The sequence below is a fragment of the Lontra canadensis genome, unplaced genomic scaffold, assembly GCF_010015895.1.
Source record: "Lontra canadensis isolate GAN:19392208 unplaced genomic scaffold, GSC_riverotter_1.0 scaffold7, whole genome shotgun sequence".
Lineage (NCBI taxonomy): Eukaryota > Metazoa > Chordata > Mammalia > Carnivora > Mustelidae > Lontra > Lontra canadensis.
In genome coordinates, this window is record NW_022631001.1 from 33,547,044 (window position 1) to 33,570,243 (window position 23,200).

A 23,200-nucleotide genomic window follows, 5' to 3' on the forward strand; every position below is an offset into this window, starting at 1 on the left:
TGAGTCTCCAGATAAGAGCTCAGTGAAGCCAGAATCTTGAATTTGGCCTTTCGATACCCCAAGCATGGAGCCCAGCCAAACTCACCCAGACTTCTCACCTACAGAACTGTGAGCCAATTAAGGCTTGTGGCAATTTGTCATGCAACAATAGAAAATAAATACAGGGCCCTCTCCTTGGTCTCCATTTAGCTTTTCCAGTTTGCTGAGATACAAGCTTTGTGCTTGGCTCTGGTTACTCTAAGCCCTTGCCCCATCCATTGACAAACCTGTCCCTTGCGCCTATACAGTCGGAGCTCTCAGCCCAGGGATGTTCACCACTTGAAGGCCAAGCAGAGCCATAATGATGCCTTCAAGAAGAGTTCTTTAGGCAGCAAGGGGGTAATGGCTTCCCCACTGAGGCAGAAAAATGTGGATATTCCTAGGACAAGCCTGGTGGGCTCCTGGCTTAGGCAGCCTTCCAACTTCCTGAACGCAGCAGGCTTTATTACTTTTCTTACCTGTTACTCACCTCAGACATCATCTTGCTTCTGCTTGGTGAGACCAGCCCTTGGGCGGTGTTGGCTGAGGCATGGGGTTGGGGGGGTGGGGGAATGTTGGCAAAGAGATAAAAACCATGAGCTGGCAGGTATGTGAGTGACACAAACGCCAGAGTCTCATGGGATCCAGCTGAACTGGTCAGAATGTTAGAGGGGGCCCAGAGGCTACAGGGGCTCTTCCTGTAGGTGTGAACGTCCAGAAGATGCCAAAGTGTGAACTTTATTGCTCAAGGTGAATCTTGAGGAAACCACTGAGGAATGACTGACTGGCAAGAGTGGACATCTTCCTTGGGGCAGGATGCTTAGCTCAGCTCTTGGAGTGGGTGGATGGCAGGCTGGAGAGAACCTGAGCTGGAGGCTCCTGGAGTTCAGGCAGAGTTTCTGGAATGACTCAGTGCCTCTGTTGTGCAGGGCCATGGGCTGGGCAAAGTACAACTCCGGAAAAGGGGCTGCCTCTACTTTCCAGGTATAAACAGCCTGGCCCCAAACAAGGGATGACAACAGGTGGGCATATAAGGACCAGGGAGCCATGGCAAGTGGTAGGTGTGTAGACAGAGGAGGTCAATGTGGTTCCTGAAAAATTGGCAGTGGGTCTGTGAGGAGACCTGGCCAAGTGTCAGGAGAAAGATAACTGCTTCCAGGTGACTCATAAGGCCTCTTTGGAGATCAGGCGTTTTCCCACCCCTTCTGGGTATCATGGTGTCTGGAGAAGAGAGGGGTTCTACGGGCTCTGATGGGTCTCTGGGTCCTTTTCTGGTGGCTATGGGCCCTGGCTCTCCTGCTGGGCCCTCAGCTCATTCCTGGCATTGGATACTCCTGGGTGGCAGTGTTAGGGGACCGGGGTCATTAAAGACAGAAAAAGACAGGGAGAGGGGAGTGCTCATGGCTTTGCCTCATAGTTTCACTTTTAACTCCCTTCCTGGGGATCCTAGGACTTGGTGATGTCTTTAGTTAATGAGGAAGGTGAGTTTCATGAATCACTGCAAATAAGCATAAGCTTGTGGCCTTGTAAACCACCTGTGCCCACTTCCCCAAGAATTGGTGAAATCATCTTTCTGTGCTAAGGTGACAGGTCCAGAGGGCCCTGAACTTGATGCTGACCACTCTCTTTCCCATAATAGAGATACAGGTCTGTGCCTGCCCAGCAGTGGGAGCAGCCAGGATGGCCCATGTCTGGCTTGAGGAAGGAGCAGGGGTGACAGGATGGAGCAAGTTCTTCGGGAGGCTGAGGGCTAGCTGCCACCTTGCCGTGTGACCTTGGGCAAGCTCTCTTCTATTTCTGGGCCCCTGACTCCTTCATGAAAAAAAGAGGTGGGACTAGTGGGTGGTCATGCTCTCTCCTGGTTCCAGTTTCAAACTTTGTGAACTACAGGGTGGGTGTCGCCTGTGACCCTATTCACTGTCCTTCCTGAGCTGTTCACATGCTGGAACTTAGAGTTTGGGTGACTTGAACTGGTCGTTTGGTGTGAGACCCTGGCAGTGTGGTCTGTCCTCTGTCTCCCAAGACAGTTGCTTTCTCCAAGCTTCTGTGTGCTGTCCAAACAGACCAGGGCCATGCTCAGTGATCCCAGGGAGGGGTGTTTGGAGGGCTGTTCTGTATCTCAGGCGGTGACGTGTGTGAGAAGAAGGCATAATTAGCAACTTCTTCATGGTAGGGCCAGCACCAATGACGAATCAGGGGAAATTCTCCTGCCATGTACATAACAAAGACTATAACTTGCCCCAATTCCTGGCTGATGTTTCCCACTTTTCCTTGTCCTTGGCTTTTAGAAAGAAAAGTTTCAAGATGATTCGGTCCCAGTCCCTGTCTCTGCAAATGCCGACGCAGCAAGATTGGAAGGGCCCCCCGACAGCCAGTCCGGTCATGTCTCCCACGACTCCTGTGTTCCCTGGTGCCACTTCCCAGCCCACGCCGGTGCCATATGCCATGCCCGAGTTCCAGCGGGTCACCATCAGTGGAGATTACTGTGCCGGGGTAAGGCCTCTCCCGCTCCCCACTCTCTCCCTGCGCATGAAGGCCAGTGTGCCTGTGCAGAGGCCAGGGTCCTTGGGCCACTGGGGACATCCCTTGTGCTGAAGCCCGGTCCGTCTGCGGGGGGCCTGGGAGGTGGTGGGCAGGAGGCACAGGAGTCTGAAGACAAGGAGGGTCTTAGTGGAGGTTGTGAGGTGCAGGTGTGGCTAGGGCACTGCTCATCCCTGTGAGAGGGGCCGAGGGCTACGGGCTGGCATGCTGTGCCTGTGGCCTGCAAGTTCCTTGTGTTCTGTGGGTCCAGAAGGCTGTTCTCTGTCCCTGCAAGCCATGGAGGAAGATGCCAGCTCGGACCCTTGAGTGTTTCCAAATGTTGAGTGGACTCCACGTCCAGGCATTGACTTGTTCGTGTGGAATCAGTCATTGCCGGTTCAGCTCCTCCATGAGATTCGGCTCAGTATCATTAAATACAGGCTAGACCCTCCCAACCAGGAAGGGGGGTCCTGATGAGAAAGTGAACACATAACCAAGTCGGTTAGCTCAGTCACTGAAAATGTGCTAATTTTCCTGGTTGGATGATGCATTTTTATTGCTTCCTTCCTGAAGAGAAGTATCACTTAGTGCAGTTCTAAGTTTGGTTCTCTCTTCCTGGCCCTCAACCTGCTACCCGCACCTCCCCCTCCCCCCTCCTTCTTCTTCTCCTTCTTCTTCTTCCTCTTCCCCTTCTTCTTCTTTTTCTTCCCCTTCTTCTTCTTCTTCTTCTTCTTCTTCTTCTTCTTCTTCTTCTTCAGAGAGGGCGCACACACATGCAAGGTGGGGAGAGGGGCAGAGGGAAAGGGAGAGAGAGTTCCAAGCAGACTCCCTGCTGAGCGTGGAGCCCATTGTGATGTGGGACTCCATCTCACATCCCTGAGATCATGACCTGAGCTGAAGTCAAGAGTTGGACACTTAACTGACCATGCCACTCAGGCGCCCCTGAAATATTTTATTGTTTGAGGCTACCCTTGGTTTTGGCTTTCTTATGTGTATCTACAATTAATTGGGCATGTATAATTTGTTTATCTTTACATAAATGGTAGTTTACTATACACATCTTACTGAGTCTAGCTTTTTTCACTTAACAGTACATCTGGGAGATAATGCCATATCAATAGATAAAGAACATCCTTGTTCTTGTTCTTTCTTTCTTTCTTTCTCTTTCTCTTTCTTTCTTTCTTTCTTTCATTCTTTCTTTCTTTCTTTTTTTTTTTTACAAGTGCCTAATATTCTTCTGTGTGGGTATACCACACTTGAAATTCCTACGGATGGGAATTTTGTTGGATTGGACACAATCACAATGCAGGCCTTCTCTGAAGTCGCAGCCTCCTGACCAGGAGTCCTTGGTGTCGACCTGGCCTCTGACATGTGGGCAGGATGGGAGAAGGGGGAAATAGAAGCAGGCTGGCAGCCAGCTGAATGGGATGATGTTGGCCTGGTGCAGTAGCTAGCTTCTTTCCATCGGTCCCCTGGCACAGAGCCCCTGAAATGGACAGTTGGTCCCCAGAGAGCCATGAGCCATGAGAGATAGGCTGACCTTGCAGATCACCTTGACTCCCAGTGGGCCTGCTCCCAGGCATGGGGCCCGTGGTATCTTTGAGCTGGTTGGTGGCTGCTGGTCCACTGGGATCCTGAGCACCCTTTCTGATACCTTTAGCCATGGTCCGAGCCCCTTGCCCTGCTGAGTCCATTGGCTCTGCCAAGTGTTTGGCTTTGTCATCGGCGGGGACATATTTTTGTCTAAGGTTCTAAGATGTGTGTGTCTATTCACCTATTCCTGCTGCTCTCAGAAGCCATCCACTGGAAGGTCTAAAATGGAATTAACACACCCTTATGGGGACGCTTGGAAACAGGAAAGGAAAAGCTACTTTTTTTTTTTCTTTAAAGATTTTATTTATTTACTTATTTGGTAGAGATCACATGTAGGAAGAGAGGCAGGTGGTGGGGGAGGGGCAGGAAACAGGCTCCCCGCTGAGCAGAGAGCCTGATGTGGGGCTTGATCCCAGGACCCTGAGATCATGACCTGCGCCAAAGGCAGAGGCTTAACCCACTGAGCCACCCAGGCGCCCCAGGAAAAGCTACTTTCTTAACAAAAGCTAGGAGCAACACTGAGTGAAAGTATAAAAACATGCATGGGAAAGCTATGTACCAACTTCCTTCCTCTGAACCTGGAGTGGGGTGAAAGAGCTGGGAGGGGAGGGTTTTAGCTGTATCTGTGATGATTTATTTATTCAAATATATAAGAGATCTGGAATAGTCATGAAAAACATTAAAAGTTTTAGCTCTGGAAGGTAGACACATGGGTGTCTGTTGTATTATCTTCAGTGCTTGTCTGTGTATTTAAAATATTTTCGAACTAAAAGTGATTTTTATTTAAAGCAGTGAGGAAACTTCCAGGAACCCCTCTCCCCCGCCCTGTGCTCCACCAGCATCTTGGACCTCCCTCTGCTGTGGGTCACTTGTGTCCTGTTATGACTCTCTGTTTAGCTGCTTGTCTCCCCAGACATGTTTGGGTTTCTGCCACACACCTCCTTCCCAGACAGACGGGGTCGAAGGAGCCCACTGGAAGGTGGGCATGTATCTCTCTCTTCCATCATTGAGAAACAGGCAGCTCCGGGGAGACAGACCATGCTTAGTCAGATCAGAATCTGAAGTCTGACTTTGAAACTTCCGGCGAGTGATTTATCCTTGTTTCCCCCTCGGTAGGATGGGTTGCGGTGAGGACCCAAACAAAATCCAACACTTGGCCATACGTGCTTGTGGACTGGGTGAATTGGTGATTCACAGACGAGGCAGAAGCCAGGGGATGGCAAAGCAGCAGACTGAGCCTGAAGAGTTTTTATTTTCACCTCTGGGGGACCCCTGGTTTTTCGCAGATGAAAGTGGTGAGCCTCACCCTCATCAGGGATGTGGTCCAGGCCCTTTTCACACTCAGGGTGCATCAACAGGGCTGTGGCTTAACCAGCTGCATTTGAGGCCAGTCTTGGGGTTGCAGGCCGGAGCACTTCTGGATCTCCAGCAGCCCTCATTCTCCACCTGGGCCAGGGGTCCCCGGGCTCAGTCATTCACTAGGACACCTCGGACCCAGCCCAGAGGTGCCTAGGACTAGGATTTATTACAGTGATCGGATGCAGAGTGAAGTCAGCACAGGGAAAAGGTACAGACAGGAGAGTCTGGAGGAGCCCAGACGCCTCTCCCTGTGGCGTCAGCAGAACACACTTCATTCCTTCAGCATCGACTTGTGACATGTTCGAAGTATCGTCTACCCTGGAAGCTCATCAGAGACTCAGCACCCAAGGTTAATAACCTTGTCTTCCAGACTCCCAGAGAAAACCAGGTGTTTGGCATAAACCGTAGTGTTTGTGCAAACCACTGAGGCCGGATGAGCCACTCCTGTTAGTCAGCGAGTGGTGGGCATGACGCTGAAATGCAAGTTCTCAGCCGTCAGCTGAAAGCCAACTTCGCCGGAGATCTTGCTATGGACAGTGGTCTCAGTCCTGCTATGTGGACTCTTCTCTGCCCACCCCCTTCTGCAGATCACTGTGGAGGACTATGAGCAGGCTGCCAAGAGCCTGGCCAAGGCCTTGATGATACGGGAGAAGTATGCCAGGCTTGCCTACCACCGCTTCCCACGGACCACTGCCCGCTACCTGGGTCATCGGCGGGGAGACACTGTGCCTCCAGAAGAGGGTCTCCCAGGTAGGGCACTGTGGGTGTGGGACATGGGGGTCCTAAGAGGGGCACAGCTCAAGAGTTGGTCAGGACTTCTTACTGGCTGGATGTATTTGGCCCAGATGGTGTTTTAAGGAGAGGGCCCTGGTTTTGGCTTCCTACACCCATGTTTGCTGGTTCCCCCCAGCATTGCATCTGCATGCACTGTGTGCTCTGCCCTGGGTAGAACTGAGCTATAGAAGTTCAGAGAGAGGTGAAGGACAGTCCCTGAGCTTGATAGTCCCCCAGAGAGAGGCAGTCTCATCCTGGATATTTACAACAACACCATTAGACAGTAATGCTGAATTTGCTGACGGGGTGGGATAGAGTGGGGGGTAGATGCAGAGCGCATGCTCTGGGAGCAGGGAAAGTAGGCTCTGGAGTCGAACACACCTGCGTTCTGGTCTTAGCTCCATAACTTTCTTGGGCAAGGTATTTCTCCAAACCTCAGTTTCTCAGTCTGTTAAATGGGACTAATATCTCTGTCCTGGGTCTGTTCTGAGGATTGAATGAGAGAGTGCACGTGAAGTACTTAGTGCAGTATTGGCATGACTGAACACTCTGAGTGAGTGTTCAGTCAATGGTAGCTGCATTTATGCTGCAGAATTGGGGGAAAGAAGAGATCAGAGATAGGCAGGGTGGTTGGTGGGCGACTCTGGCCTGAGAAGGACCTAGGAGCAGTAGAGCCTGTAAGTTGGGTAAAATGAATGAAGACAACAAGAAGCCACCATCTACAAAGGTGGCACCGGAGGATCAGGCAAGAGCCTGCTGGTCTGTGCCTGTGCCCAGGACCCTGGCTGTCCTCTGGGTGTAATAGGTGCCAAGAGGTCTTCTGTCTGGGTTTTCCTTGAAGCTCTGAGACCTGGATGTTGAGCATCTGTGACTGCCTGGGACCCTGGTTAAATCTCAGCCCTTCTGGTTCCATTTCCCTGAGGCAAGACAATGTCGCCTGCCTTAGTCTTCGCAAGGGCCAACAGAATACCCAGGGGGCCTGGGAATGAGACTGGCAAGGCCGAGGCTGTGTCTTCCTGCAGACTCCTGGCACACCTTAGGGACTCCTGAGCTGGCCGGGGGCTGTGCCTAATGTGGGCACATGCTTTAGCCCCTGCGATGCCTCACATCTGCTCTGGGGTGGTCTGTTCCGAGCAGTGCCCGGGGGATACCCAGGCAGGTCACTTGGCCTTGGCTGCTTTCTTTGATGAAGAGTCCCAGGCTTCCCCCTGCCTGGGCTGGCAGCTGAGCAGCTGGACCCTGTGGAGGGTTGGCAGATCTACTGCCATCTAGCATAAGCTCTGTTCCTTGGCCGAAGGCAGAGCTTATCTAGAGTCAGGAGAAGTCATGAGAAGAGTGATGAGAATAATGTTGTCTAACTGATGGGTCAAGAATTACTGTTACAAAGCCCCTCTTATACCCACTTTTGCAGCCTTCACAACAGCTGGTGAAGGCAGGGGGTGTTAGTCTCAGATGAGCGGGGGCAGGACCAGAGAGGTGAGGTGCTTTGTTGAGTCTCATAGCTGGGAAATGGCCAAGAGGCATTTTCGGCTTCCTGTGGGCTAACAGCCCTGGGGACTGAGAGCTCTGTCCTTGCCATTCCCAGCTCTGCGGTGGGGTGTGGGTGGGTGGGTGGGGGTGGGGGGGGGATGGGCTGCCTATTCTGTGCTTATCTGGGGAGGAGGGGGACCCCCCTTCTATCTAGCCCCTTGGCTGCCCCAGGCTCAGGAAGATGTGGGAGGACAGGGACAATTATTCCCACTGGGCAGTCCCAGGTGCTGCCTGTTATTTTATTACAAGACACAGCGGCCCTTTCCAATGTGCCTGGTGTCCCTGTCATGTCCAGGAGGCTGAAGCTCATTTCAGTTAAATTAAAAACATTTACTGACTTGCCAGCCATGTGCCAGGGACTGTTCTAGGAAATGGGGATACAGTACTAAACAAGCCAAACAGATAGGTCACAAGATAAGTAAGTGGAATTATTGCCCATAGTGGCAAATGCCACAGAGACGATACAGAGGAGGAGGGATACAGGTGATGTCAGAGCAGGTAGGGGTGGCCGGGGTGACGAGGTTTTAGCTGAGATGATGAGGATAGTCCTCCCTGAGTAGGTGACTTCTGAGCTCACGTGAGCTCACGAGGTCAAGGGCACGTTGCCATCACTTAATCCTGTTTTGCAGATTTCCACCCTCCCCCTCTGCCCCAGGAAGATCCTTACTGTCTGGACAATGCTCCCCCAAACCTGGACTACCTGGTTCGCATGCGGGGGGGCATCCTCTTCGTGTATGATAACAAGAAGATGCTGGAGCGCCAGGAGCCCCACAGCCTGCCCTACCCCGACCTGGAGACCTACACTGTGGACATGAGCCACATCCTGGCTCTCATCACGGATGGCCCCACGTAAGCCCGCTCTCCCTGAGTCCACCTCTCTGCATGGCAGCTGTTCTGTAGGAAGGGGCTGTCAAAGGCCAATCAGGTCCCCCTTTTACTCCCGGCTTTCCTGCACTTAAATCACCCGCTTTCCCCCGTGCTTTGTGGGTTCCTGTAACAGTTTTCCATCACAGGCTGATGTGACAGGTACGACCTGTCTCTTCTGCATCCTGGAGCTGGAGCTTCTGCTCATCGGGGCCAACCTGTGCACCTTACAGTGGCGGTTCTCCCTTTCCCCAGGCAGGGCGGCAGCCTTGCCAAGATCCAGCCCAGGGCATCATAGATGGTGGAGGAGAGAAGACTGTTGCTTTGGTTGTTGGGTTTTCTGTGTGTCTGGAGGGGAGAGTGCAGGGAGCCTGGGAGCTTTGTGCCTTGACCCCCAAGATGCCCGCAGGCTCGGCTTGAGCTAAGCTGGCAGGCTGTTGTCTCCCTACATTGGGCCCCTCCCTTCTTGCTGAGCACTTCAGCTCATCAGTAAATGAGGTTTGGCAGGCCTGGCCCCTGAGCCAGGGTGTGGCTGTGCTGAGTGCCGGGCTGAGTGCTGGGCCAGGAGCCGGAAGGGGGCAGGGAAAGGGTGCGGTCACTGCCCAGGAACCTCTCTTGCCCTGCCTTCAGGGTTTGCTGGGAAAGCTGTGATGCCAGTTTCCAAGTGAGGAGAGTGGGTCCCAGGGGATTGGGCAGAGTGGGTCTCAGGCCTCACTCATCTGAGGGCAGAGCTAAGAACCGCTCTGGAGGCTTGCCGCTGCTGTGTGAGGAGGAGCTTTGCTGGAAAGCCTGGGGAGGGAGAGGAGGGGCAGGACCCTGGCTATTTTAGGAGGTTTGTGTGTGTGTGTGGGGGGGCTTATTCTATCCAAGAGGTTGTCCAGGCCAGTCCAGCAGGGAAAGGGACTAGGTGAGATGGCCTTTGAAATCCCTTCTGACTGCCTCTTCCTGCTTCCTCTGAGCTCTGCACTGGGGCTTGGCTCCGTCGCCATGATGACACTGTTTCAGGGTGGGCAGCTGCTCCTTATGAAAGGCCGAGTGATTTCATGCCAAGGGAGCTGCTGTTTGTTTGGGGGTCACAGGAAGGAGGGTGGCGTGACTTGTGGTTGAAGGTTCCTTGTGGCTGTGGCACATGGCCAGGTCCCTGGGCTGGGTGTGGGCCTGGAGCTGGCCAGGAGTGGTGAGCCTTCCCACCTTTGGCGGACTTTGCTGGCTGGCGGGAGCATTAGTCCCTGCAGAGGTTTCCATCCTAGTAACAAACATCTCTACAGTCCTCATCTGCTCAGGATACAAACACCTCCTCCGCTTGTCCTGAAACCTCAGAGTTGAAGGGTCTTCAGGTCTCGGGGTTTGGGGAAGGTCATTACGTCACAGGATGCTTCCTCCCCATGCCAAGTTTGGCTGTATTACTGAGTTTGGCTGTATTACTGAGATTCTGGGCAGAGGTGGAATTCCTTTTAAGGACTTAAAGGTGGCTGAGGATTGGTAGGAAGACAGAAGGAAGGAAGGGATAAGGAGGGAGACCTTTATCGAGCATCCTCTCTGCTCAGTCTTGGGTACTGCCATTTCCATATGTGTTCATGGGAAACAGAGGTTTGGGATAAATTGCCGAAGCTGGAAGTCAGAGAACCTGCACGAGGTCTCAGGGTCAGCTTTGCGATGCCCCAAATGGACTGTTCATTCCTGTCACAGGGCACAGTCCAGCTGGGTCTGCCGAAAGCTGGAATGGCCATGCCCCTCCCTGCTGCCCCCTGACCTTCCACCTGAGGGCCTGTCCCCACAGCCACCTGAGGCCTCCGAACTGAAGAGCTCCGTGCGACTTCTCCTCAGCTGTGATTTCTCCCCCTTCCCCACCCGCAGGAAAACATACTGTCACCGGCGACTGAACTTTCTGGAATCCAAGTTCAGCCTGCACGAGATGTTAAATGAAATGTCTGAGTTCAAAGAGTTGAAGAGTAACCCACACCGAGACTTCTATAACGTGAGAAAGGTGCGTCAATAGCCCACTACTGAGAGCCACCCCTCCCAGGTCCCCTCCCAAACCAGTGGGATGCCCTGAGTCAGTCTGGGGCTGGTCCCCTATGTGGCCTTCCTTGGCCAGAGGAGTGTGACATGTACGTGTGCAAGGAAGACTGGCGGGTTGCCTGCCTGCTGTCGGGCCACGCCTCAGACTGTACTTGGTGTGACTCTAGGTGGGAACTTTTGTCCATGTTCTGTATCTGTTGCAGTGGTACCCTGTGACTTGGAAAATACAGTACAGTCTGTTAATTGCTCCTAAGACTTGAGGCCAGACTCCTTTTAAGGTGGAGGATGTATTCATCATGGAGAGAAAAGGCTGTTAAAATCTCTTTGGACTTGGGAACTTGTGGTTTGCTTCCTTCTGGATCAGGAGTAGGGAAGGATCCCGTGTGCTCCTGTCTTGCCTCTCCCCTAGGGTACGTGAGCCTAGCCTGGGCTCGGGTGTGTGTGTTAAATAGTCCTGGCCTCCAGCTTTTCCATTTCTTCCACTAAACTAATATCACTGCTAAGCCTGGGGTGTTTGATGTTGAACGGGAGTCACTGCCTGTTCCCAAGAAGTTCCCAGCCCAGTCCTGTCAGTGTGAAGTGTTGTGGCGGGAGTGGCTTCCAGGAAGAGCCTAGAACTGAGCCGACTTGAAGAGTGCATAAGACTCAGCCTGGGCAGGGGCAGAGGGCAAGGGAATGGAAGGGATGGCATTCCAGGCAGAGGGCGCAGCTGAAGACCGAGAGGGAGAGAGTGCTGTGCCATGGGAGAGGACAGACTATGTCCAGTGGTGTGACAGGAGCTCAGGTGTGAGCGACAGTGTGGTGCTGGGCTGTGGGGAGAGTGAGGTGAGAGGTATGTGAGGTTCTGGACCATGTGGGGGCCCCTGGGTTTCTCAGAGGAAGCAGGGAGGGGCCATGGTCATACTCTGGGAGAGAAGCTCAGGGTGAAGGTAGGGATTAGGCTTTGCCTCGTGGCCCAACCTAGCTGACTCACAGTGGGCTCCTCATCTCTAGAGGGGCCTCTGTTGCAGATGTGACCCTTTGATGACTGCCCCTCCCCGGGGTCAGCTTTGAGAAGGGGGTGTTAGTCAGGGGAGGATATGGCTCATCTGTGGAACCCAGGCCTCCCTGACCTGATTGAGAACACTCAGCAGTAATGAACAGACCGCCTCCCCGAGGGTCACTTCTGTTAAGCCTCATGGGGTCTGGCATGGACTCCCACTTGGAAGGGACCTTCAGAGGGCGAGGTGGCTTCAGCTCATGGGCTGTGAGGCTTATGGAAATGTCTCAGGCGTTCCAGGTAGAGGTGAGGGGCTGTGTTAGAAATCAGCCACCTGGCATTCTCACCCCCGAGCTCTGTTTGCTCCTTCTCCGTGAGGCTTAGGTACTCAGGTAGGTGCTTCAAGGCACCATGCCAACTCCTCTCAGCTCTGCTGAAATGCACCAGGCCCAGGTAGGTGCCCGGGGAAGTTCCTTGCCTGGCCTGTGCACCCCAGCCCTCTGCATGAACACTCTGGTCCTGGCAGCTTCCCGCTTCCTGGGGCTAAAGGGGTCCTTGCTAACTGCACTGGCTCAGACACTGTTTGCTTCTGAGGTGGGGCCCCCATGGGTGTTCCTAGGCCCACTAGCTACTCTCTGGCTGTGATACAGGAGAGAGTCCTGGTTACCTACCCCTAGGTGTTCCCTGTCAGTCTGGGGGTAAATGTGTTCTCTGGATAGGGATGACCTTGACCCCTGTGCTGTGACTCATCGGCCTGTTCTCTGGCACCACAGCAGTCCATAAACATGGGCCCGGATCTGCTCCAAGTCAGGCCTCTGCCTGCCCTTCCCTGCATCCTGGTTGCTGGCTGCTTTATCTGGCCCTGGAAGCTTCTTCGGTGGGAAGAGAGCCGGTTTTCTGAAACTCAGGGTGGGCTGGGAGGGTGGCTCCATATTTCCAAGGTAGCTGTCAGTGGTGGGAGGGCAGGCTGGGGCCGTGCCCGGAGGCAGAGGCTGTGAGTGGCCACAGGTGTGTGGGGCTGGTCTTTGTGAATGTGTCTGTAGCATCACAACATCACAACACCGCACGGCTTAGGACACCACGTGGCCCGGCCGGCGGGACTGTGTAACTGAGACATTTGTTTTTTGCTCAGAGCTAAGAACCAGGGCCGAGTGTGTTTACTGCCGAGGACTTGGGTAAGATTGGGCTTTCTTCACGTCGGTTTAAGTGTCATATCAGGCAGAGCAAACCGGCTTCATCTTCTGTGCCTAACTTGACCAGTCGGCCGTGGCTACTCCCACAGCTTAGTGAAAATGCTGCATTTGGTTACTGATGTCTGACATGGCTGGGGGAATGGCCAGTGTTGGCTCAGGGACCGGGGACCAGGCAGCCCTGTTTGTAAACTGTCCTGTTGTGAAAGCCTGGACCCTATGTGAAAGCGGGAACACACTGGTATCTTCCGGTGAATTGAAAACATGGACATCCCATGACGGGCTCTTTTGCGTGTTCCTAAAATAATCACCTTGGACCTCTAAAGTTTGGATTGGATGCTTTCTGGATTGTCCAGTTGTTTTTCTCCCTCATCTTGTGACCTGTGGGGTAAGGACAGCCTGCAGCGTGTCACTGGTATGCGAGAGGACGGAAGCAGAAAACCCAGAATGTGCTATGTCATGCCGAGGTGGTTGAGTCCAGCTGTGTCCGGCTGAGCTAAGCCTGGCTGGCTACTTGGGCATCCCACAAGATCCCCGCCTGTCCCTGAGGTGACCAGATCCTTGCATGGTGCTTTGGGTGATGTTCTGGCTTTTGGTGCTTTGAGTGGTTTTATATCTTTAATGGCTAGTGGTCTGTCTCTCTTGTCGGAAGGGCAGGATGAATGGCAGGAAGGGCCCCGATGAGTCAGTGATGTGGCCAGTGACATGGGCTGGCAGGTATAATGTTCACAGAGATTCAGTAGATCAAATGTCCAGTGTGGCACGACTTGGAGATGCTGGCCAGCTGTGGACCACATTCTCTGGTCACAGGTCAGCGCCTGCCTATCCCAGCCCTGGCAGAGTGCCCAGTTGGCTGCAGCAGGAAGGAATAGCACAGTCCTGGCCTGGGAGGCTGTTGCCATCTCCCCGGGGACCTCTCTGAGGCCCCCTGGGCTCAGGCCCGGGGAGTCAGGATGCGCACTTCGACCTTAGGTCATCCCTCAGCCTGGCCAGGGCACCACTGCATCCGGGCTGCCCGCTGAAGGGAATGTTCCACGAGGGGTCAATGGGAAGAATGGCATTTTGTGGGGCATTTGGCGGGCCCTTGGGGTTACATGAGGATGTGGATATCATCATTTGTTCATTTGTCCATCCATTGATTCAACAAATAAGTCCTACTAGGCTCTGGGATAGGCGTTGGAGACTTAGATGCAACAGCTGAAGCCCCTGTGCTTTGAGGCCTGTGCTCCTGGTCTAGTGGCGGAGTCGACTAGTCTGTAGACTGAATTGGGAAGACATGTACGGTAATGGGAGCGTGTGTGCTAGCTTTCCTGGCTGGGCGGGGGAACAGCTGGTCAGTGTGCCGGGGTGATCAGGACTGGCTTCCAAGTGGAGGAGGTTGTAAGGGATCCCGCGTAGGTGGATGAGACTGGTGAGGGGCTAGAAGACCTGCCCAGAAGAGGAGACATGTGGGCCAAGGGACACAGTGCAGAGTAGCACAGTGCCTCGGGCCCCTGTTAGTGCTGGGTCATGGCGGGAGCACAGGCTGGGCAGCAGGAAGGAGGGAATTAAGGTTGGAAGTCAGCCTTGAACCCCAGGCGAAGGCATTTGGTCTTTCTCTTGAAGACTTGGGGGCCACTGATGACTCGTTAGCAGGGGAGTGGCCAGATCCCATCTACATCTTAGAAAGATCTCTGGCTACCATAACGAGGTTGAGAGGGCGGCAAAGCTAGAGGGAGGACCAGTTTCAAAGTCTAGAGGAGACTCCGGGGGGAGGGGTGCAGTTCCAGGTATTGGCGGGACTATGGGTGCTGAGGTTTCGCTCACCACTTTGAGGCTGGGACTCCCCGTCTCCTTGCCAGCGGACGTGGGGGTGGGGCTGGCTCACGGCTGGTGGCGCTGTGCTGCAGGTGGACACGCACATCCACGCGGCGGCCTGCATGAACCAGAAGCACCTGCTACGCTTCATCAAGCACACGTACCAGACCGAGCCTGACCGGACCGTGGCCGAGAAGCGGGGCCGCAAGATCACCCTGCGGCAGGTGTTCGACAGCCTGCACATGGACCCGTACGACCTCACCGTGGACTCCCTGGACGTCCATGCGGTGAGTGAGCCTCCCATCATCCTGGGTGGGTGCCCCGCCCCCAGGAAAGTGGCCCAGTGGCTGTACCTGGGAGACGCTGCAGCTCTGTGGCTTCCAGGCATGGAGAGGTGAAAGGGAATTTGGTCTCAGGGAATCACAGGGCCATGGGACAGGGGGAAAGGGTACGCGACCTGGAGTCAGACAGGTCCCAGTTCTAACTCCCCTTCTGCCAGCTGGGAGTTTTAGGCCCTTAAGCAATTCACTTACGCTTTTATTGCCTTGCTTATAAAATGGGGAATGCCATGTGCCTTGTTGACGGGACGGTTATTAAAAGACTAAATGATGGTGCAGAAGACAGTATGGAGTTTCCTAGGAAAAAAGTTAAATACAGAATTGCCATGTATTGCAGCAATTCCATTCCCAGGAATATACCCCGAAGAACTGAAAGCAGGGACAGACACACATACATGCACACCCAGGTGGACAGCAGCATTGTCTCCAATGAATGCAGGGACAGACACACATACATGCACACCCAGGTGGACAGCAGCATTGTCTCCAATGGCTGAAAGGGGGAAACAACCCCAGTGTCCATCAGTAGGTGAAAGGGCAAACAAGATGTGGTAAATGATTACAATGGAATATGATTCAGCCCTGAAAAGGAATAAAGTACTGATACTCTGATATGGATGAACCTTGAAAACATGACGCTAAGTCAAAAAAGGCAGACAGAAGAGGGCAGTTAATGTACGATTCACCTGTACGAGGCACGCAGAGTAGGCAAATTCATGGAGACAGAAAGGAGAGTGGTGGTTACCAGGGGCAGGAGGAAGGAGTCATGGGCAGTCATCGTTTAATGGGCACAGGGTTTCAGTTTTACGAGATAGAGAGTTCTGGAGACGCAGGGTGGTGATGGTTGCGCGATGTAATGAATGCATTTAATACCATTGAACTGTACACTTAAAAATGGTTAAGATGATAATTTTGCATTAGGTATATTTTACCACAATAAAAAAATCTTTGTTAAACAAAAAAAAAAAACATGGAATGAGGTGATGTGGAGAAGGTGCCTTACGAAGTCCAAGCAGTAACAGACACTGTGTTACTGACTGTTCAGTAGTCTGGTGTTTTCTGCTCACTCAGCCAGCTGGGCTCCTAGCCATGGTGCCTTGGAGCACTAGGTCCCTTGGTCCCCACAGAGGGCCCCACTAGAGGACCCCCAGGCTGGCTGAGTGAGGACACACGGCCTGGCTCCGGGACTTCCCACGGGCTCATGCAAGAACGGACAAAGAAGACATTGGTCAGCACGGCCACACATAAGGCCACCTCTTGAAGGCCTGGAGGGGGAGACGTGGGTGAATATGAACAATATGGCGACCTGCCTGGTGGTCTCCTCTCTCCAGGGTCGGCAGACCTTCCATCGCTTTGACAAGTTCAACTCCAAATACAACCCTGTAGGGGCCAGTGAGCTGCGTGACCTCTATTTGAAAACTGAGAACTACCTGGGAGGAGAGTACTTCGCTCGGATGGTCAAGGCGAGTGAGCCCTGGGCCTCTTCAAGCCTCCCGCCTGACCCAAGATGCCTGACAGCACCTGCCTGCGGAGGGTGGGGGCGCTGTAGGCCTCCTGTTTTCTCCTCCCCGAATCCCTGCAGGTCCACCATCCAGCGCGGGCATGTACCTAGGGTGCCCTGGCTACCAGCTCCTGAGCACGGGCGGGCTGGTGCTGCAGGTGCCCACCGCAGGCCGCAGGAGAGCAGGGTATCCTAGTGCTCACAGTGTCCGGGTCACCGCCCTGTCTGCAGCCTGACTTTGGCTGGGGGCATCTGGAGATGCTTCTGCTGCCTGGCCTGGTTATGCACAGCACCGTGCAGAGGCCTTCCCTCCCCCAAGAAGGAGCCTTTCCTGGGGTGAGGAGCAGTTACATGGCAGCTAGGGGGTGCAGATCAGGTTTCCCCAGCCTGGGAGCTGGTGACAGAGGAAGCTGCTGGATCCAGCAGCTGGCCTGCTCTTGGGCTGACCCGAGCTCTTCTTGGTGCTAGGAGGTGGCCAGGGAGCTGGAGGAGAGCAAATACCAGTACTCAGAGCCACGGCTTTCCATCTACGGCCGCAGTCCTGAGGAATGGCCCAACCTGGCCCGCTGGTTCATCCAGCACAAGGTCTACTCGCCCAACATGCGCTGGATCATCCAGGTGCCCCGGATCTAGTAAGTGAGGCGGCTTGCTGTCTGCTGTGCCCTCTGGGAGTCCACAGCCAAGTGAGGCGGCTTGCTGTCTGCTGTGCCCTCTGGGGACACAGCCCATCGCTCATGCGCTGCTGGGTCTGCACTATTCTGGTGGGGCTGGTGCTGGTGCCGGCTTGGGCCTCTCCTCCCTAGACATTGTCCCATAGCAAGGGGTAGTCGGCAAAGCTCCTTGTGTCACTTCAACCCTTGTTTGTTGACAAACAAGCCTGTGCAAGGCCTAGTAGGAACCACTACCCATCTTCTCACTGGGGTATGAGGGTGAGTGATCCTTTTGCCTGAGCCCCTGGGTGTGACCAACTTAGTGGTAGCCTACACTGCTGGCTCTCTCCATGGCTATGATTCAGATGACCACTGGCTTCTCCCATCTGGCTGGTGTGGGGCTCATGGTCCCTCAGTGGGCTGGGATATGCAGTGTAGGGGAAGTGAGCTGAGGGGCAGAGAGTCTGGATCACTGATAAATTGGTGAACTCATCTCTTAGACATTGGGTCAGCCTGAGTCCCCAGACCCCACGCCCAGCATGGCCTGTAGCCTGGGAAAGCTCTCGGGTGGGCGGGGTGGATGCTGAGCTTCAAACCAGTGCCTAGTGTTGCAGACCTTGCTGGGAGCTAGAGAGGAGAGGAAGGACATGTGTTCAAGCTGCATCTCTGGCTCTGCTCTGGGTGTTTATATGGGAACACAAGCTGCTTGAGAAAAGGATGGGGCTGTCCTCCCACAGGCCAAGGGGTTCACTTTAATTAGCAAGTCTCTGTTTTCCCCCAGTGACATATTTAGGGCAAAGAAGCTGCTGCCAAGCTTTGGGAAGATGCTGGAGAACATCTTCCTCCCCCTCTTTGAGGCCACAATCAACCCCCAAGATCACCAAGAGCTTCATCTTTTCCTCAAATATGTAAGTGTGGGTGGTGCTGCAGGCGATGTGCACAGCGATGGATGGGAGAGAGGATTCCAAGGGGGCTGGGTCAGACTTCCCTTCTCAGATCCTCTCTCACATGTGCTCCTGAATGGGCAAGAAACTGAATTTCTAAAATAATGAGTTTGCTCCATGTAGCGGAAGTCCCCTTCTCGTCAGGGGCAGCCCTGGGGTGTGGGTGGGGTGTCAGGGAGACAGCAGTAGGGAAAGACTGGGGTGGAGTCAGTTCCTGGCCCGGTGGGGCTGGAAAGACTGGTTCCTGTCCCCCGCAGCACCCAGCAGCTGCCCCAGGTCTTTAGAAATGCAGACATTTCAATGCTCCTGCTTTTACCTTGAAATAATGTTTCTCCCGTCTTGTTTGGTTGAGTACAGGAGCCCGACAACATATGTTTTTCTGACTAGTTACGGGAGAGGGAAAGAAGGAATGGAGAGGATACCCAGAAAAGGTATGAGTGGAGCAGGAGCTGATCCCTCCCTCTGGGTTCCCAGAGTGGAGGTGGCTGTCACAGTGAGAAGTGAGCCCAGAATGCCATGGAGGTTTTGGGCGTCTGACGGGGAAGAAGGAGAGAAGATTCCAGAGAGCTAAGTGGATGGGGGAGGGCTGTTGAGTCTGTGTTTGCGTTGAGTCTGCCAGGAATGGTTTAAACAGGCGGGGGGACATCACTGAATTTATGTTTTAGACAAACATCATTCTGGCTGTTGTGTGGAGAAAGGCCTGGAACAGAAGCTGGCTGGCGATGGGTGGAAAGGGGCAAGAACAGAGTCAGGGGCCCCACTCCAGCAGTGGAGAGAGATGCTGGGGGCTTCCTGCCGCGATAACAGCTCATGGTTGTTGAGTGTTTGGTGCCTGCTCCCGGGGTCCTCGCTACAACACGATCTCACTTCAGTCTCAGGACAACCTTATGTCACATCATTTTGTTGGTGTTAGTGCTAAGCGGAATCCTCACGTGCTTGCTGTGTGTAAAGCACTGTTAAGCACTCTCCATGGACCGTCTCATTTAATTCTCACAGCAGTCCTGTGAAGCTACTAGCGCCCGTTCACACAGGAGGAAAAGACAGGAAGCTAGGAGCTGGCCGAGCGGGCATTAGCAGGCGGGTGTCTGATCCCGAGCAGGGGTATCGTCCATGTGCTGCAGGGCCTCCCAAGTAGGAAAAGTGAAGCACAGGCGGATGGCAGGCTGGGGCCTCTGGGCACGAGGTGGGCATCGCTGTAGTATTGACAGGGCTTGGGCAAAGCCTGAAGGTGGGCTGAGGGAAGAGTCCAGGGTGCCTTCGGGGGTCACTACCACAAGTGGGGGAAGAGCAGGCTCGTGGAGCAGGAGTTGGGGGTCGGACATATCTTGTGCTTGGGGGCACTGCATCTGTGGGATACAGAGCTCGGGAGAGGGGCTGATGTTACCTCCATGCCAGGTCCTGGAGAGTCCAGATAGGGCATGGGGCTAGTGAGGGCAGGGCGGGGCTCCCTGGCCTCCCTGGCCCCCAGCCCCATCCAGGCCGTGCTGGGAGCTGTGGTGGCAGTCCTCTTACTGCCTTTGACATGTGTTTCTATGACAAAGAAGTCTCTGCCAAGGCCCTCATAGGTCCCTTGTTCCTCGAGACACCTACTGCCCATATAGGAATGGGAGGGACTGGCAGACCTGGCTGGGGCTCCCCAGTTTGGGCCAGCTGTGGAACAAGGTGGACAGTCTTCCAGAAGCCCCTTCAAAGTGCCGCTGTGGCTGAGAAGCTACAACTTTTGTGGGTTCACTTTGGTCAAGGTCTGGGACCAGGTGACCAGGAAGCCAGTGACTAAAGGCAAAGTTTGGGCCCCAGCTGAGGAGCAGCTGCTGTGGAAGGACAGAGGGCTCAGAGGGCAGAGTACCTCCCTCCTGGGGACCACAGCTCCGCCTTCCACAGGGCCCTCTTGGGTGGGACCCACCTTGACTTGTTTGTGAGGCATCTAGGCTGGTTTCCTGTGGGCCCAGATGTGCATCACAGGGGTGTCCTCGACTTACAGCCCCAGAGTCTAGACCTGGAGCCCATTTAGGCTCAGAGCCTGGTTGTCTTGCGAGGGTAAGCTCCCTGAGCATTTTGGGCCTGGTTTGTTCACAGACAAGACCTCCCTCACAGGGTGGCTCTGAGGGTTACCTTAGCTGTTGTGTGGTGAGTGCTTAGGGCCTGGCATATAGTAGGCTGATGGGAAACACCGGTCCCATTCCCCTCATAGCCACTGTCACTGCTGCTGATGGCCGTTTCTGCTAGCTACCCTGCGGTGCTCCTCCTTGGCACAGCAGAGAGGTGGGTGGTGGGTATGGCTTCCACTGGTCACTTGGTGCAGCCCAAGTTTTCCCTTGCCATCACCATGATCACACCAGGGTTTGGCACTCTCCAGGCTGGCCTCCTGGGTACATTCAGAAGCCATGGAGGGACGGGCTGTGGGCTTGTGCCCACTCCCTGTCCTGGGATGGACATGGCCTCAGGCTCCGCAGTCCCCAGCTGAGGTATGAGCCTGGGACGCCAGGATTTCAAGGCCTCTGGCAGCTCATCAGCCTCAACTTGAGACAGGACTGCTCCTCCCGCCCAGGTGACAGGGTTTGACAGCGTGGACGACGAGTCCAAGCACAGCGACCACATGTTCTCAGAGAAGAGCCCCAGCCCAGACGTCTGGACCAGCGAGCAGAACCCTCCGTACAGCTACTACCTGTACTACATGTACGCCAACATCATGGTGCTCAACAACCTCCGCAGGTGGGTGGGCCCGGCCCCGCACACGCCCGCGTGCCCCTTGCCTCACACCCCGTGACGCGCCTGGCACCCAACATGGGACTGTGGACACGATCGTACACAGTGCGGCCAAGCTGTACCTGTACACACGGGTGCATCTGCGTGCCCCCCAGCTCCTGTGTGTACCTGTCTGTTTCTGGCCTGACACAGACACGGGACGTGCCAACACACGCCCGTGTTCTTTCCACGATACCAGCGGTGTTCATGCACGATGTGTGTAACAAGTGTGTACCTTCTATGTGACAGGCGCTGTCCCGGGCACAGGACATGTAATAGGCAACACCACGGACTAAACCCATGCCCACATGGAGCTCCCGGCCAGTGGCCTCACCTGCACAGTCTCCCATCAGTGCACACACACACACACACACACACACAGGGCGACTCTGGCAGGAGTCGGGAGCCCAGGGCAGCCCACGCGGACCTGTTCATTCCCCCTTGCAAGTCTAGCCTCCCTCCTGCCCCCTGCTGGGCCATGGGGCCTCGCTGGCTCAGGCTAACCCAGTGTAGTCTGTGGGTAAGAAGGTTCTGGATGGACCGGGATTGAAAGGAGATGGCCCGGTGTTGGGGAGGGGCAGTCCAGACTGAGCTTCTGGAGGTAGGGGCTTGAGTTCTAGCTCTGCTGCTGACCTGCCCAGGGGTTCTTAATGCCTGACTCCACCCTCTGGGTTTAACCAGTTTTATGACCAAGAAGTTGGACTTGACGGTTTCTCATGGCCGTTGCTGCTCTGAAGGTCTGTGAGAGCCTGGGCTCCAAGGCCTGTTGAAGAGCAGAAGGTGAGGAATGAACGGGGACAGAGCAGGGTCTCTTTCCACCATTCCGTCCCTTATCTGTTCCCCATGGGTTTGGGGGGAGGGAGGTGGCATCCTCTGGTTCTGAAGATCCCTGGACCTGGCACTCTATATTTTGGGAGAGGTAGTTTCCAGAGTGCCCGTGACAGCTGTGTTGACTCTGCCATGGGCAAGTCTCTCCCCCTGGAGCAGGCCCTGAGCTAGGGGTATAGGCCCCAGGCCTGTGGGGCCCCTAGTAGGTTGAAGCAGGGGTCCTTGCTGACCAAGAGCCTCACTTCTGCAGGGAACGGGGCCTGAGCACTTTCCTGTTCCGGCCTCACTGTGGGGAGGCTGGCTCCATCACCCACCTGGTGTCTGCTTTCCTGACCGCTGACAACATTTCCCACGGGCTGCTCCTCAAGAAGGTAACCAGGCGACTCACGGAAGCCTACCCTGCAAGGCTGGTCCTGCTTTGGCCTCCCCTGGGGAGGAGTGGGATCACCTGGGCTCCTGTCTGCCCCTGAGAGGCTCTGGCCAGTGACGTTAAAAGGCTGGGGCTTTTTTCTGGGTCGGGCTGTCCATTGTCATCTTGGTTTCATATTTAATTATGAAAGGAATATAATCAAACACATTGCAATTTGGATTTTCCAAAAGATGGAGAAATGGGAAAAAAATCCTTATTGCTATTACTTCAAAAGAAATAGCCATTATTAGCTTTTTGGTATTTTAGAATTCTCATCTTTTTTACCAAAGCATATTTCTTTTCTTTCTTTCTTTCTTTCTTTTTTTTTTTTTATTAAAGCAGTTCTTTCTTTTCTTTCTTTTTTTTTTTTTAAAGATTTTATTTATTTATTTGACAGAGATCACAAGTATCACAAGTAGGCAGAGAGGCAGGCAGAGAGAGGGAAGCAGGCTCCCCGCTGGGCATTGAGCCCGATGCAGGGCTCGATCCCAGGACCGAGATTGTGACCTGAGCTGAAGGCAGAGGCTTAACCCACTGAGCCACCCAGGCGCCCCCCAAAAGCGTATTTCTAACATGCTTGTTATTATGAGCACAGGTTTTTTGTTTGTTTCTGCTCTTTGAATAAGCATTTTTCTGTGCTGCAACATAGTAGTTATGTTCATTCTAAAGGCAGTTAGAAGGATGGCCCACACAGCTTGGACAGTTTATAATTGATTCAACTAGTCTCCAATTGTTGGACAGGGTCCATCCAATTTTCCACTTGTGTAAATAATGCAGCTACGAACTCTGCCCATTTGGTCTTCTCCATAGTTTGGATCACTTCCATAAGAAGGATGTTTGCTCAGACTTTTCTTGTGCCCTGATCCTGGGGTGGGGGGTGTCCCAATTCCGTGAGGGGCAGGTAGTACATCAGAAAACCACTCTAGCCTGGTCAGGCCTGCCCCTTCCCATCTCTGAGGCGCTGGAGTGTTTACAGACTCAGCCTGTATGTTTGTGGTCAAAGCAGCAGAACCACCAAAGTGGGGATCTCTCGGGCCGACCCACTGGGGGAAGTGCCTGGGGGAGGGGGAGCAGAGTGTGGGTGGCCTGGGGGCAGCCTGGGGCCTTTCAGCTGCCTTCCTGCCCTGAGCTGGGTCTTG

At 54.2% G+C, this 23,200-nt stretch overlaps 1 protein-coding gene across 8 annotated transcripts in view; it reads left to right on the top strand.

Annotated features, from left to right (window-relative positions):
- Nucleotides 1-23,200, top strand: part of AMPD3 (adenosine monophosphate deaminase 3) — a 45,250-nt gene that overhangs the window by 18,077 nt on the left and 3,973 nt on the right. For 7 of the 8 annotated variants that reach the window (XM_032853464.1, XM_032853460.1, XM_032853462.1 and 4 more), the window contains exons 3-12: nucleotides 2,307-2,511; nucleotides 6,078-6,240; nucleotides 8,424-8,643; nucleotides 10,516-10,645; nucleotides 14,739-14,933; nucleotides 16,316-16,447; nucleotides 16,954-17,117; nucleotides 17,917-18,043; nucleotides 20,628-20,791; nucleotides 21,903-22,023. In XM_032853464.1, the coding sequence (XP_032709355.1) occupies nucleotides 2,307-2,511; nucleotides 6,078-6,240; nucleotides 8,424-8,643; nucleotides 10,516-10,645; nucleotides 14,739-14,933; nucleotides 16,316-16,447; nucleotides 16,954-17,117; nucleotides 17,917-18,043; nucleotides 20,628-20,791; nucleotides 21,903-22,023 (1,621 nt within the window). The remainder of the gene's footprint in view (nucleotides 1-2,306; nucleotides 2,512-6,077; nucleotides 6,241-8,423; nucleotides 8,644-10,515; nucleotides 10,646-14,738; nucleotides 14,934-16,315; nucleotides 16,448-16,953; nucleotides 17,118-17,916; nucleotides 18,044-20,627; nucleotides 20,792-21,902; nucleotides 22,024-23,200) is intronic. The other variant, XM_032853466.1, reaches the window with a different exon arrangement.